We start from the raw sequence: 15,855 nt of genomic DNA, 5'->3' as shown, positions 1-15,855 counted from the left end.
CTCTCGCTCAACTGACAGCTGAAAATCAGGAGAGCCGTCAACGTCATTATCATGTAATGCGTCTCGTTCGCACCTTTTTGTTTGGGGGATGAGAGGTGAGAGTGAAAGAGAGAAAGGGGGTGTGTGAGTGTGTATTTTAGAGAACAAGTATGTGTGTGTGCTATTAACGCCATCATGCTCATCATCTGCTTCTCTCGTCTCTCGTCTTCCTCTCCCTTTATCCTGATTCTGCAGCTGCTGACTGTCCTTTTACTAAGCGCCTTGCCCCTACATAACCTCACTCCAGCCTGGTATCCGTAACGCCCGTAACCCCCGTTTCGCCACCCCTGGGTGTGTACATATTTGCACTGCAATTTGGCATCGTCGCGAGCTGCTGCTCTTGTGATTTGCCTCTTTTTGCGCTCCCATTTACACAGGTGAGTACAGTGGTCACTCGCACCCATGGAAATAATTGCATTACAAATACTTATGACTTGGATAATAATTAATTTGCACTTTATTCTACTCTTAGCATTATTTTATTATTATTAAATCATATTCATCCCACTAATTAATTTTAGAACTGTAAATCAATATTTTCAAGTTAAACTTTAAAAACACTACAAATGAACTCAGAAAATACATAGTATTAAGTTCCGTTTTTGAAATCTAAAAGTATCTAAAAATTAACAAACGCTATTGATCTTTTGAAAAAGTATAGCATACCTTTGGGAGTTTTTTTTGTTTTCAAATAAACCATTAGTGTGCAATCACGTGGCTCCATTTAATTATATTTTTTATTAGATGTTCGTTGCTTAATTATTAAATATAGGCCCTATATATTATTATACTTCAAATAATAGATAACTATAAAAAAAACAAGCAATTGGAATAAAATAAGAAGATTTTAGAGTAAAATAATGAACACCTATAAAATTTTTAAAAATTCCTTTTTTCCATTTATAAGCAACTTGAAACGTATATATTTTTAAAATCCATAATTTTAACCGCTCTTAATACTCAGCACCTACTGCCAAATTGTTCACCTATACAATTTTGAAAAAAAATATAAAATTTTAATTTATCAACCATTTGAAACGTATATTCGTAACCTTATTAAATATCCAGCACCTACTGTATTTTTTAGCAGTAGTTTGCATTTGTTCCTTTTTCGCTTTTTTGGGTGCCCCCTCTCACGCTCTTTCCGTCTCCCTCTCCCGCTGGGCCATTATCGAAATCAGAGGGCAAAGGAAAAAATGCCCTATGGAATCGAATTTTTGTGCAGTTTCCAGCGCGGGCATGTGAACTATTTTCACCCGATTCCATGACAACCGAACACAAATACCCACATGTAAAGGCCATTGTTTCCCTGTAATGGAGATGGAGAAAGAGAGATGGAGAGGGAGAGAAAGAAAAAGGGCAGGGAGAAAAATGAAAAGGTGAAACGATTCTGCACCCTGGGAGATTTTTTAATCAAATAATTACAGTAATTAGATGCAAGGTAAATGTCAAAAGCCTTCATGAAATTCCCATGCGTAGAGGTAACGCAATGAGAATTTACAATTTAGAAATGGTATTCCTATACTTTGGAAACGGTCATGCCTTTTATTGACCATTTTAAGTTCGTAAATGTGCTTTAGATATTTAATAACTATGAAAATGTTTCCTTGATATATATTTAATACAGGTACCCCTTTAAAACCTACATAGACTTCAATATTAAAATATTTCTTAGAAATTACAACCAGATTCCTTAGACAGACGATTCCATTTAATAATGACAGCTTTTTCAAGAAACTTTTCCGCAAAGCGCTCAAGAAATCAACTTTTTGCATTTTCCACACCTCAAGTGTCTGCAACAATAAAACGGAGGGAAAATAAAAGAGGGATGCTGGCGACGAAGACGAGGAGATACGGCATTCATTACAGCAATTGAAATGGACAAAAGCCAAAATTCAAGGCAGGAAAAAAGTCGACAGCACAAGTTGGAAAAGGGATAATAAAATGTTTGCATATAAAATATTAAATAAAAGACGCAATGAAGAAGCTGAGGAGTGAAGTAAGCCTTCTCCACATAGAACGCAACGAAATGAGCGAGCACACTAAAATAAATAGGGAGTGTTATGAAGAGATCATAAATTTAAACTATATTTAAAGCTAAGAACAAAATTTATGGGAAATGATACTTATTTTGATGGTCATTTGGTCAAGTATCAGTGATGATTTGATATATTCGTATATATGAGAAAAATTACCCTTTCCTTAATATCAAATTTACAATATTATTATGCAATGGTAACAAATTACGTGTTTGTTGACCTGTAAGCATCAGTGATACTTTAAATTTTTTTTTCTGATTAGTATGTCGGCATTACTTATTACTTATTGATAGCTAGCATAATTTAGTAAAATCATTTTAAAATAAAAATGCGTAGTCTAGGGGAATTTCCCAAGAGTTAAATATTTTTCGCCGTGCACCTACGTTAGCGGCAACAACAAAATGACGGAGCCAGGTGGACCGAGAGATCCAGGTGAGTTTTTGGGTTCCCGGGCAAAAGGCTCAATTCAAAGGTAAATAGAGCCCATCTATGTATGCAATATATGTCCGTGTATGTGTTCAGAACTTAATGATGAGCATAAAAAACAACGTTAGTGGGCGTATCAAACGTAAAGAAGCAGCGCAGTTGGAGCACAAAATGGCAGCGCATGCGTCGCACTGCTCTTACACCCATATTTTCGTATAGCCAATCGGTGGGTGTGTCCTCGCTCACTTACACATACACTACCCTAATTAACCTCGACATTTTGTTACTGTTGCTCTCTCGCTGTCTCGCTCTCTCCCTCTCACTCGCTTTCTCTCGGTGGAAATTCAACAGGCACCCACACACAAACTATTGGCAGCTCACTCACTCCTATAGAATGGCTACTTAAAAGCATCGGCACTCCAGAAATTTGAACTTCACATTTTGCCTAAAAACCGGCTTTTACTTTCGTTAAAAAAAAAATCAAAAAAAAATAAAACCAAAATTACAAAATTAGCGAAGCAAATCTTCTTAGTGACAGTTGTGAATTTTTTCGGAAATTAATCAGCACAGCGGGATCCACATGCACTCGAGAAATCAGGATATTGGAAAAGCGCACAATTTCCAAGATTAATTTCGCACCACTGCATTGCAATCGTGTGCGTTCGGGTGTGTGAGAGTGAGTGGCACACGCTTCTTCTTACCTGTCCAAAATGTATATTTTTTTTGTTGTCTAACAAAGGCATATCTCCACACAAAGATACCACAAAAAAGTTGCCAAATAAACGAAGTAACGAAATTTTCGTTATTTATCTGTGTCCTTTCGTCTGTTATGAATTAAGTGTCCTTCCTGCATGTGTGTGAGTGCGCTTTGTTGTTGCCCATCGCTTTGTCAGTGCTCAAAAATGTTACCACTAAAAATCACAAATTGCAGGATCAAAGGTGAAAAGTGGAGGGGGATTACCAAAAATAATAATGAAAAATAACTTAAATCAAAGAATGAGGCTTTAGTTACTGAAACAATGCAAGGAACGATTGATCTGAATTTAAATCTTAAAGAATATCACAATAATCGGTAAATTTGCAAGCCCAGTGAATAGGTGACAGAGGCATTTTTTAAAGCAACTTAATTTTTTGTACAGTATAATATTAATAGTTTTATAAAAACAAAATATACAATTTTTTTTTTTTTTTTGAGACGATTTTAGATATATATATAAATATATATATATTGCTCTATATTAATTTTTTATCCATTTTTAAATCTTTTAAATAAAATTTACCTTATTTTAAATCCACAGTCTAAAAAAAATTGTAATTTTAAAATATTTCAATAAATATATAAGAAAGACATTTTACAAACTGGCGACTTAGATTTCAATTTATGGGATTTTTTAGTTTAAGAGATTATGGATCTTACATGAGATAATGGAATCATCCTCTCATTCTAATCATAAAATAACTTTAGGTTCTCAAAGACTTACAGAATCTCTCATCATTTTTAGATCTGCAGAAACTCTAGAATACTTGAAACCTCCAGGGTCTTAACAACTGGCCAATCTAGCAAATGCTTTTATTTGAACTATAACCTAATAAACTGATATAAATTTTGCACTCATTTTCTAAAACTATTAATAGCGATATTAATTCAAATAACATGATTGATAAAAAAAAGAAAGCATTCACGCGGAAACGTGTTCAGTTCTATATGCGGTCACCCTAACCGATAGTCACGAGCGCTTGCCATTCGCCCCGAATGGCCAATTTTGCCCATCCCTAAAAAGACACGTAAAGCAACAAAAATACCGAAATCACTCCCGGAGTATAACTATCAAATTTATGAATTAAACACGAATAAATAGAAAACCAAACACAATGGACGCTGGCGTTTGGTACCGATCGCTGCCCAGATTCACCAGATATTGGTTGACGGCCACGGTGGTATTGAGTATGCTGTGCCGCTTCGACATTATACCCATATATTGGCTGCATCTTGACAGAAATCTAATTTTTGGGAAGCTGCAGCTCTGGCGCTGTGTGACGTCACTGTTCGTCTTTCCGATTTCATCAAACACCGCGTTTCACTTCCTTATAAATTGCTTTTTCATTGTGCAATACAGGTGAGTCGTATATCGCTATTTAAACTTAGTAAAGACAACATATATCTATCGTTTATTACAGCTCCAAACTGGAGAAGGATCAGTATAGCCGAAGTCCAGCGGATTACCTATATCTGTTGATCGTTTCCGCAGTTCTGGCCAATATTGGTGGCATGCTCTTCAATGTATACTTCCTCATGGACATGCTCGTCCTGGCCATCACCTACATTTGGTGCCAGCTGAACAAGGATGTGACTGTGAGCTTTTGGTTCGGCACCAGATTCAAGGCCATGTACCTTCCCTGGGTCCTGGCCGCCTTTGAGTTTATTTTCCATTTGTAAGTGGTCTATAATGGTATTGTATGTGTTTATATCTAATGATTGTGTGATCTTGCAGCTCCCTGGCCTCCCTAGTGGGCATTTTCAACGGGCATGTCTACTACTTTTTCAAGTTCCAGTACTCCCAGGATCTGGGCGGCACTGCCCTGCTGGAAACGCCGCAATTTCTGTGAGTATAACTTCTGTAAATTAAATACAAACGGGAACCTTTTAAGAGGTTAACACCAGTTTCAACGCAAAAGTAGGTAATTAAACCCTTGCAGAGGGTATTATAATTTCAGTCAGAAGTTTGCACCGCAGTGAAGGACACGTTTCCGATTTTTATATTTTTATTGTTCCTATGGGACCTTCTTCCGTATAAAATAAATAAATAAATTAAATTCATTCAAAATATTAAAATATATTAAATGTTTTTTAAGTAAGAATTTTTTTTTTGTAAAAACGGACAATAATTATTTTTGGTGTTGTGTAGATAATAAAATGAGGACTGCGGAGCATTTCGGTGAAACTTTTAAGCTTGCGCTGCAAAGCTGAAAGTACGAGAATCAAGTAATTTTAAGGTCTATCTCAATTATTAAGGATTTACCTGTCCACTAGCAGGCTAAGTGTGCTGCGCCTTGGAATGAGCATCAAAAAAATGAAAGCACCATAAAAGCGATCGAAACAGATGACAACCCAAAATGGCCGTTCATTAAAATAACTTTGTCTAATATAGTAAAAAATTGCGAAAATGATATAAGACACGCCCATCAAGGCAGAGATTCGCACAAACTGTAGATAACTATAATTCCAATACGGAATAATTATTACGCTTGGTTACTATTTTACAAAGAAATTTTTCTTACGTCTGACTGTCGATATCAAGGCAGGTCACCGTCGTCTCCTCCTGTACCTTATACCGGTTCAGTTCTCTTTTCACTTTGATCATGTAGTGAGCCGTTAGGATAAACATTACAACGTTGAAGCCATATGCGACACATTTAGGCAAACATATCATGAGACTTGCCGTTTCTGTGAAAAGAAATAATATGTGTTTAGATACAGTGTAACCTTTTTAAATATAGTCGATCGTTCCAAAGCTCGAACGCCCGTTACTAAAATATTTTATATCGAGTCGAATGAGCTTTTGACGACTCGATTTTACAATGTTTTGTCAGTTTTTCATGACTTTTGGTCGTGACAGATTTTAACTTAGAGTTATTTAGAACGAATACTGACAAAACATTGCGTTTTTCTATATATATAACAAGCTATGAAAGCTTTGTAAAATCACCTGAACTGATGTTTAAATAGCGTCGCATTATATATAAGGCTGAAACATAAATAGAAGTTGTGACCCAGACAAAGATGCTGTAGATCCGAAACTGATTAGGATTTTCAGCGCAACTAAGTGACGTTAGCAATTTCCACAGGTGATAGCTAATGATAGAAAACCAGAGATAGTAAGCGAATGCGAAGTCAACGACAACGTTATCTGAAAACGATCAATGCAAATTAAAATATAATTTCAGCAAAAGTTTTAAAAATCTCTGCAATCAACAACAAACCTAATATTGGAGGCATATCGATAAATTTAACCATATTATCAGCAATTCTATCCAGAGAAATGATGAGCAAACAGCAAAGGTTGCTGACAATGCACTTTCCGAGCACATTTCGAAGTTTTTCCACGTAGAGATACACTGCAATTGTTAGGCCAGCGCAAGTCATGGTTATTAAATCGCCTAAAAATAATAAAAAAGGAGAAGGAAAGGTAAAAGGATAAGTTGTATAGCGAGATACGATTTCTTTGACCGCCTGCATTCATCCAGTTGTTAACTTGGGTTGGAAATCCACACAAGCTTGGAAACCCGAAGAAAACTAATGTATTGAATAGAACTTTACCGATTACTTTCCAAAGCATGGTGTAAAATGTACAACTTTCAATACGAAGTGCCCAATTCGACTAACCGTCGATTGCAGATTGCTTAGTTTTTATATCAACAGCAGAAAAACTGAGCCGATTCTCAAACTGCCCAAGATTTTTATCTCGATCATTAATGCTCGCAGCTGATTTTTCCAGTGCCCGAATAAATCATTTGGAATCATGTAAATACTGAGCGTAGGCACTTCTATTATATTGAACTCGGAGAGTACCCCACTGAAGTCGACCGATTCCCCTGGAGAAAGAACTTTATCGGTAAAGGAACACTAGAGGATATAAGGGGAATTCAAATTTGAGTTCTACTCCTCGTTCGAACTTAATTCTGCTCGCCGGAAAGTTGCAAGACTATGTCACTTAGCTTCCATCCGAAAATAAAAAGGGAAATAAAAGGCATTCGTTTTTTTTTTTATATGCGCACTCATATATGTTTTTAATATATTTATATATTTTTGATTTCATAAAATCCAGATACTATGTCAATTACAATGTTGCATTCACTCGGATGTGCTTTTTAACAATGCAAGAGGAACAAGTTTTGATGTTCCCTTGATTTTCAACAGTTCAATGTTAAAAATGTCTTACTCAGACAGCCGAAAAATGTCAGACAAAATAATTTGTTGGCTTTTGGCATTTATTTGGAATATTTGTTATATCCGGGGTGTGACAGAAATCTCTTTGTACTAAATTCAGTTGGAAGGAAATTATTGGATGAGAATTTTGTGACATTTATTTATTATAAATAATTTTCATTATTTAACGTAAAGTGAGTTGTCCTTTTTCACATTAAGATAGAGAAATCAAAATGAAATGAATGAATGAATGAATACCTGCTAATAATATGGGTTTCTTTATATATTTTTATTGTTTCTATGGGAGCTATATGATATAGTCATCCAATTTTGATGAAATTTAAACCGTAATTCTGAAATACTTAACCATTACTATTGGTCGAAGAACTAAAAAAAAATTTAAAAAACAGCTAAGTTAAATTTATTTTTCCGATTGTTCCTATGGGGGCTCGGCTCGTTCCGACTTATGTACAACAAACAAACAAACAAACAAACAGAAAGACAACTTTTGGGAAAGTTTCATGCAGATAGCTTAAAAACTGAGAGACTAGTTATGTAGAAACGGACGGACAGACGGTCATGGCTAGATCGACTCTGCTAGTGATGCTGATCAGGAATATATGTTCTTTATAGGGTCGGAAATGTCTCCTTCACTGCGTTGCAAACTTTTGACTTAAATTATAATACCCTCTGCAAGGGTATAAAAAAAACCTCCTTTTAATATTTCTATTTGTCCCTAATAATTTGGGCATTCTTAACAAAAAATTTTGGCGACCAAATCCATTCGCACCCATTCCACTTGAGAACGAATTTATCGAGTTTTTACAATATGTTGGTCCAAGGGAATTAAATTGTTATTTCGTTTACTCTACTCTAATCTATGTGCGCCCATTTGTACCCTGTGCACCTAATCTCTAAGAAGTCATTTGAATTTACTTCCTGTTTTCGCTGCAATGGTGGAATAAGGGTACAAAGTTCGATATATATCTTACTTCAAGTATATTATATAAATCTTGTATTAACTCTAAAGCAATTACATTACTTATATTATAAACATTTTTTGAATTTGAAAACATTTCTTGAACGTTTCAAATACAAAGAAAATGCAACATTTATTACCAATATTTATGGCGATTTATTTAATTCGGTAACGGAAAATCAAAGCCTTTTTTAATGATGGTTTTAAAGAAGTTTAAACAATCTAATTAAGTAATATACAGAGGTAAACAGAATTTACCTCAGAATTTACCTTACATTTTAAATAAAATGTAAGACCTGCAGAAACTCTAACCATTAGCCATACGATTTTATTTTTAATTGTTATAAATTTTAATTAGGAAGGTTTTTTTACTCAATCTCAATCTCTCAATATACAATCTGCAAGGGTAAAAAAATGTAGTTTTTTGGTATTAATATATACATTTTAACATTTATATTTAAATTTAACAAGACTGCCAAAAATGTTCAATTTATTTTGGTCAACAATTCCAAAATGCAATTTCTATAAAACGTTTTAAGAAATGACACTAGACAGTTGTCGATTTTTTCTTTCAATGATTTAATTTGTTAATTTACTTTGGATCGAATTGATATTTAAATAAATAAATATTCAAAGTTAAGCAATCAAAATTGTTAAAAAATTACAATTGAGGGTAAAGCTCTTAAAACACCCAAGAATTCCATACCTTTTCTTTAAATAAACTTTAATTTTCCACTTTCAACTTTCAGGAAACGTCTTGTGCCGGATATTTCCGGCGGATTCGGTGGCTTTGGAGTGCCGCCGGAGAGCAGAGCGCCACCGCGACAGGCGCCCGAGAGTCCTTGGGGCCGGGGAATGACCTTGGGTCGGAACTGAACGCCCTGAACACTGATCATCGAAACTAGAACTAGACTAATTCCCTTTTTCTATGGTTTGGTATCCCCTTTTTTTCCTAACCAAACTCTTATACAAACAGCAAATGGCCTGTAGCCTATATTTTTCCAACACCATTCGATTCTCTGGCAACAGCAATAAGTTAACATGTTAAGTGGCAGGATTGCATTGTGCATTAATGAAATTATATTGATATATGTTTGTACATATATTTAACCATTAAAAAAAGACAAAAGTACCTTGGTGTTTTGTTGAATTGAAATTGATTTTGTTTATTTCTGGCCTGCCCTTGCAGGGCATATCCAAAAGATGTTAAGAGAATATGCATAAAAAACACTTTGTTTTATTACATTTAAATTTATTTCGTTTAAAATTTCTATGCTAAAAATTTTACAGCGACACGCATCGTTCAACAATATTTTTGTATTACATTATTTACTTTTCTGCTCGTTTTTTTGTGGAGGGGAGGATGATTCTCTGATTTCTAATGGTGTTTCAGTTTGCTTTCATTTTGGGCTTTTGTCTAAAAGTTACAACATTTCTTTTAATATTTGGATTTACAAAATCGACGCATAAAATACTTAACATCTATAAATTGTTTATGGTTAATCATCTGTTTTTTTTTTTTTGTTTCGTGTGTGTTTGGGTTTGTGGCATGAGTTTTCTTTCCTTTAAACATGTGTGTGTCTATACATATGTATATTTAATTATGCGATACAGAGTTTGCATTTCGAAATTCATCTGATATTTACATGTTCGGGTTTCGGGTCAACTAGGGTCTATAATCTCATACAATTAAGAAATCTTTAAGGTTTAACATTTAAAAAATTTTTTCTCACTTTACGCTTGCGTGTTTCTCGAATTTTTTTGTGTTTTTTCTTTTTCTGGGGATATGAACTTAGGCAACTAAACTAGAACGAAATTATGCTAGGCAAAAGATGATTTTTGGGGGGGGGTGGGCGGCGAAGTGTGGACTCTATTTACAAGCTATACAAAATTAAGGTAAGTCTGCAGTGGCATCTGCCTTATTTACAGGAGAGAAGGGGTTCGATTCCAGGCTCCAAAGATTGCAGGCGGACGAAATGAAATGAAATTAAATGAAATGATCTGATAAAACTAAAGCTAACACAAATTCCAGGATATACTTTTCACTATACGATTAAATGTTTAAAACAGTGGTGGTTGTGTGAGTGTGAGTGTGTGTGTGTGATTTGGCAACTTAAATTATTGCTCATCCTTAACTTAGGCTCCACAAATTAGCATACGATAATCTTGCACTTTGCTCCAAGGCTTCGGCTTGCGAATCTTTAAAACTAATAAAAGGAAAACTTTCGACATTGACGCTAAACTACTAACTAAAACTAATTCAAACCGGGTCTGCTGTGTGTGTGTGTGTGTGTGTGTGTGCGTTCTCTCACTCGAATCTCGAAATGGGGATCGTTTTTAAGGTAACTTATTTGATGATTGGTTGACCGATCTAAAGGGTAGCTGCTCCTGCTCCCACTGGCTGTTCCAATGGCTTCTTCTGCTGCTGTTGCTGCTGCTGCTGCTGGGGAGATGCCGAGACAATGGCTGCTTTCAGGGTGGTGGTGGCTGCCGTCTCTGCCGATATGTTGCTGGTGCTCTCGATCTCGATGGGCTGCTCCAAGTCCATGTCCACGTACTCAATGGCACTGTCATCCTCCGGATGCAGTTCAATGACTGCAAAATGAAGAGATATTAGTATTTGTTACTTAAATGAGTTTAAAATGCTGAAATTGGATTTAAAACATGCAAAAGTTCACCAACTTGACCCTACTTTATACAGCTCTCAACTGAATTTGATTAAGTGAACTAAAACGAAACCAAATTCCAACTTTTGCCAAACAAAATAACCCCAACTCACTGCTGTTGTTCAGGTCCATGGTAGATTCTTGTTCATTTCTCTCCCTCTCCCTCTCCTCCATCTCCTCCTCGATATCTTCATCTTCCTCGATGATGACATCGTCTAGGTTTTGCTTTGAGGCCGTGTTGGACGTCTTGGTGGCCGCCTGGTCCAGCTCCATCTCCCAATCCGTGGCATTGAACACCACCAGTGGAGAGTTCTTCACCGACGAGGGATTGAGCTCTGTGGCGGTGCCATTATCCGCCACTATGATGGGCATATTGATGATATCGATGGGTGTGTCCTCTGTTATCAACTGATTGGGTTTGGGTTTCAACTGCCCTGCCGATGGATTTGGAGATGTGGCACTGGTCGCCGGCGCCGGGGAAGTAGTTGCTCCGATAACCAGCACATTCGACTTGGGCTTGCTGGCCAAGGTGAGCGCCCTCATGCCGCTGGCCGCACTCGCTGGCAGGAAGACCAGATTGTTCTTACCACCGCCCGCAGTGGCGAAGGTCAGTGTGGTGGCTTTACTGCCACCCAAACTTTGCTTGGTGGTTGTGCTGCTGCTGCTGCTGGTGGTGGTGTTGGTGTTGGTGCTATTGCCTCCGCAATTCCCACTTCCTGCGGCCGCCGGCTGCAGTATTTGCATCTTTTGTATGCTTATTCTTTGCTCGCGAGCTGGCAGATTCGTTGGCGAAACAGCTGTGGTGGTGGTGGTGCTGGTGGTCACCAGGCTTCCCGACGAGCTGCTGCTGCTTGTGTTGTTGAGCTTGTGTATGATGCTGCCAGCTGGCAGTTTTCCTGGCTGCAGGAACACCTTGCCATTGGGTGAGCAAATCTTAATGTTTCGCAGGGCACTGCTGGGCACCTGCTTGATGGCTCCGCCCGAGCTGCTCGTGAGCTTGATATTTCCCAGAATTTGCGGGGCAGCTGCTGAAGTTGTAGCACCAGCAATTACCGCAGAACCAGTGGCAGCCTTTATCTGAGGTGCGGTCACCTTCGCCCTGAACAAATTGGCCGACATTGTGCTGCCTGCCGAGGGCAGCGGTGTGATCAGCGTGTTGTTCAAACTACTAGCTGGTATATTCTTGATAATATTTACTGTGGAGGCGCTGCTCAAGGGCGTCACTCTGGAGTCCTTCAGCGAGGACAAGGGCTCCGTGTAGGGCAGCAATCTAACAGCTGAACTGGGCAATGTCTTGGGCTTGGCCTCGCCCTCCAGAATATTAAACTTCTTGGGCGTAATCTTGGAGCCCGGTGGCAGGAGCGTGGAGTTGGTACTGACGACTGGCGACTGCACTGCTGTTGGCTTCAATTTGGCGCCCATCGGCGGAGCTGGGATCTGTTGAACACTGATAATTTGCGGTGCCAGGGGAAGATTTGCCGTGGAAATGGGCGTGGGTGTGGCAGCAGACGCCGGTAACGTATCCTCCAGAACATACTTCTTGACGGGCGAGGTGCTCTGACTTTGGCCTGCACTGACCTGCACTGGCGAAGCCTGCAGCTTGTCCTTGAAAATAATCGGTGAGTTGGCAAATCCTCGAGAGCCCGGCGTTGTGGGTGAACCAATTTCAGCACTTTGCGGACCATAGACCGCCGGTTTGATGGGCTTCAGTGGCTTCAGCGTGACCAATGGCCTCAGATCGTTGAGGAAGGTGTACGGGGGCGTGGCTGTGGCTGTGGAGGCGGTGGGCGTTGGCGTTGGGGGCGTGGAGGCCGCCAACGTTTTGAGTGCCTCGTCGAGCACATACTCCACATGCGGCTGCACCACCAAATGATTGGGCACCGTCGTCTCCGTCGCCGATTGCATTAATACTTTCTGTTGTTGCTGTTGATGTTGCTGCTGATGCAACTTTTGTTGCTGCTGATGCTGCAGTTGCTTCTGCTTTCGCCTGCCACTCTTGGCCGGCGCAGCTATCCTCTTGCTGGGCGAGGGTTCGCCACCCAAAGCGGATGCGTTTCTGCCGCCCAAAGGATTTCCCGCTTGCGAGGAGGGCGAACCCAAACTGTTGGCCAAGTTCCTTTTGCTGGCCAGCCGCTGCTTGTGCTTCATCTGCTGCTGATAGAAGTAGCGCTGCTGAAGGGTGCGAGGACTCAGTCGCTTCTCCAGCGGCACTGGATCACCCTCCTCGGCGGCGGGATTCGAGGATGGACTCAGCTGCTGAGACTGCTGCTGCTGCTGTTGCTGGGGAATCTGCAAATGTGACTGCTGCGCGTGGGGCTGTTGCATGTGCCGCTTCTTGTTGGGCTTGCCCTCCACTCCGCTCTCGTTCTCCTTGCGCTTCTGGGTCATCTTCTTCACCTCGTTGGGCACATCGGGTACTTTAAACTGGAGGGGAGGTAAAGAGTAATTAGAAAAAGTTAGTAAATATTTAGGAATTTTTTAAAAAGTAAAAACAAAAAATAAAATAAAAAGTTTACAATATCTAAGGATATTCAAATATTTGAAAAATTTAGAGCTTTAAAAGTTGTTTGTTAAAAGTAGAAAGTGTTAAATTTAATACATGGACGGCATAATTAAATATCTAAAGAAAGTAATACAATTTCGGGATTTCTAAAACCTATGAAACAAACTTAATAAAAGTCCAAAAATAAAATAAATACTATATAAATAATAAATTTATGAAAATATTACAAGCTAGTGCATTCCTTTAATAACTAATAATATTGAATTTCGTTATTTAACATTTATTAAATTTTAAAATGCCTCTCCTTAGTTTCAAAAACTGAAACAAAAATTCTTATATTTTTTCCCTGTTATGTAATACCACTCAGATTCCGTTTGATTAAATTATTGTAATAAATAGTAAGAAAAACCTCAATATAATAAATAATAATAGCTCTGTCAATCAATAAACCAACTCTGCCTTACAAATATAAAATAAATTAATTCATTTAATTTAAATTATTTGAAAACTTTAAAATGCAATCATTTTTAAAACTCCCCACTTTAAATCTTAAAACTAAATCGTCAAATTCTTATATGTGTTTCAATGTTATATAATCCCATTCAAAATCCAATTTGAACGGTTGTTAATGTTAAACCGCTATCGATAACAGTCGGTGCCCAACAGAACCTTAACAGACATATTAACAGATACTCACAGTTTTCTGTTAATGGCAGTTAAAGTTAAATTGGCTGATTAGCAAAGATATATATCAATAAATCTAAGAAAGAACATTGACAAACCTGTAATGTGGCAAAAGTAAATGTAAAGTAATAAATTAATACATATTATAACTTTTCCCGCCTAAAGGTCATTCTTATTGGCATATAAAACGCCAATTGGAGCAGGTTTGAGTGGGAGATTTCTCATTCTTTGACAAAAATTTGTGTTTTTTAGCTCTGTTTGAGGCATAATCAATGATTTAGGTTTGAATTTGTAAGGCAATACGGCCTATTCAACTTATTAGCGGGTTTATTAACAGCCACCCATTAGATTTTCATGGCAGGTACAGTCTGTACTTTTGCTTTGGCCCCTTAAACGAGAGCAAATTGAAACGGTGGGATTATGTAACTCACCGGCTCCTCCAAGATCACCATAGGCTGATCCTGGTTCCTGCCACCACGAGGATACTTCAGGCTCATCAGAGAGGCCTGCTCCAAGAGGGCTTCTCCAAAGTGGGCCCCCGTTTCGGCAGGAGCCGCCAATTTGGCATTTTCCTCGCATGCCTTTGCCGCCAGATCACTGGCAACGATACTGAGTGCTGTTTGCGGACTGATCCTGGGTAGCAGGGGGTACGAACGACGTCCTTCACGCGACCACTCCTGCCAGGTGTTGGGACCGCAAACGCTGGAAGAGATTATAGGTTATTACAGGGCTTACGCTGGCAGGGCACTAAAGGAGCACTCACTTCTCGGCAATGGTGCAGAGCTGCTCATCGTTGACCGCCCTTCGCACTTCCGCCCGATGGCGCTCCTGGTTGATGTGGAACTGCTGGCGCAGCTCCTCCAGCAATTTCGCCTTGGTTTCACTTAGGGCTCCTTGGGCGCGAAAAACGCTGACCACATGCGAATAAGACTCGAGTTCTGGGTGTTGGACATGCAATAAGGAAGGTGTGTTTTAGTTGAGGGTGCTCCCATTGGAGGGGTAATCCTTGATAGCTGCCCGGAACGACTGGGACAGGCTTTCGTGGACCACTTTCTGGTGCGCTCTCACCAAGTCGACGCAGCATGCCTCGGCACTCGTCCCGCGACATTTCCAGCGTTTGCGGCCACATCACGACTTTCCCGTTCAACGATGTCCTCGGCCGTCGGCGATCCCTTCGTTTTTCAGGTTGCTTGAGCTTTGGCCAACGCTGGATTAAATCAAATCAATCCTGCTCGAATTAAAACAAACTCCGAGGGCAGCGTTTCTAATATCTCATAGCCACTCACACCGCAACGCGGACAGCGATGCGCGAAAGAAGAAGCAGCGGCAGCAGCCAAAAAGTGCGCGCTGAGCAGCACTGCCTGAGATGGCCATTCACAGGGAATGGGGTACGAGAGAGATGCGTTCAAGGTAGTGACTGGAAAGTGACTAGAAATCTTGACTTTATTTACTTGTTTGAACACCAAATTATACTATTTTATATCATATTCAAATAATTACAATAATTGGTAAGCATTGTTTAAATATTTTTGATTTGTACATTTTTCTTAAAGTTCCTATGCTGTGATCTAGATTTGTTCACTGGGAATCAG

General features: G+C 38.9%; 3 protein-coding genes across 4 annotated transcripts; 1 reads left to right on the top strand and 2 right to left on the bottom strand.

The window, feature by feature from the left end:
* The first annotated feature begins 4,270 nt into the window (after positions 1–4,270).
* Positions 4,271–9,542, top strand: LOC128262538 (derlin-1). The gene is made up of 4 exons (XM_052996857.1): positions 4,271–4,621; positions 4,683–4,937; positions 4,997–5,107; positions 9,160–9,542. The coding sequence occupies exons 1-4, from the start codon at positions 4,377–4,379 to the stop codon at positions 9,284–9,286; spliced, it is 738 nt and encodes a 245-aa protein (XP_052852817.1). The 5' UTR covers positions 4,271–4,376; the 3' UTR covers positions 9,287–9,542.
* Positions 5,385–6,945, bottom strand: LOC128262536 (probable G-protein coupled receptor Mth-like 7). Of its 2 annotated transcripts, XM_052996854.1 has the most exons (6): positions 6,823–6,945; positions 6,486–6,662; positions 6,212–6,412; positions 5,784–5,949; positions 5,525–5,719; positions 5,385–5,468 (listed from the first exon to the last, which is right to left on the bottom strand). In XM_052996854.1, exons 1-6 carry the CDS (start codon positions 6,839–6,841, stop codon positions 5,450–5,452), a joined length of 777 nt encoding a protein of 258 aa, XP_052852814.1. In that variant the 5' UTR covers positions 6,842–6,945; the 3' UTR covers positions 5,385–5,449. The 2 variants fall into 2 exon arrangements, with proteins under 2 accessions (XP_052852814.1, XP_052852813.1); XM_052996853.1 differs by lacking the exon at positions 6,823–6,945 and having other exon boundaries at positions 6,486–6,741.
* A 99-nt stretch (positions 9,543–9,641) lies between the features above and the next one.
* On the bottom strand, positions 9,642–15,577 carry LOC128262531 (BRCA2-interacting transcriptional repressor EMSY). The gene is made up of 5 exons (XM_052996847.1): positions 15,332–15,577; positions 15,027–15,201; positions 14,695–14,965; positions 11,190–13,500; positions 9,642–11,005 (listed from the first exon to the last, which is right to left on the bottom strand). The coding sequence occupies exons 1-5, from the start codon at positions 15,390–15,392 to the stop codon at positions 10,782–10,784; spliced, it is 3,042 nt and encodes a 1,013-aa protein (XP_052852807.1). The 5' UTR covers positions 15,393–15,577; the 3' UTR covers positions 9,642–10,781.
* Between the last annotated feature and the right edge of the window lie 278 nt (positions 15,578–15,855).

The sequence above is a fragment of the Drosophila gunungcola genome, unplaced genomic scaffold (assembly GCF_025200985.1).
Source record: "Drosophila gunungcola strain Sukarami unplaced genomic scaffold, Dgunungcola_SK_2 000001F, whole genome shotgun sequence".
NCBI classification, from domain to species: Eukaryota; Metazoa; Arthropoda; class Insecta; order Diptera; family Drosophilidae; genus Drosophila; species Drosophila gunungcola.
The sequence above is the reverse complement of the archived record's forward strand: the minus strand, read 5'-3'. Positions and strand labels throughout refer to the sequence as shown.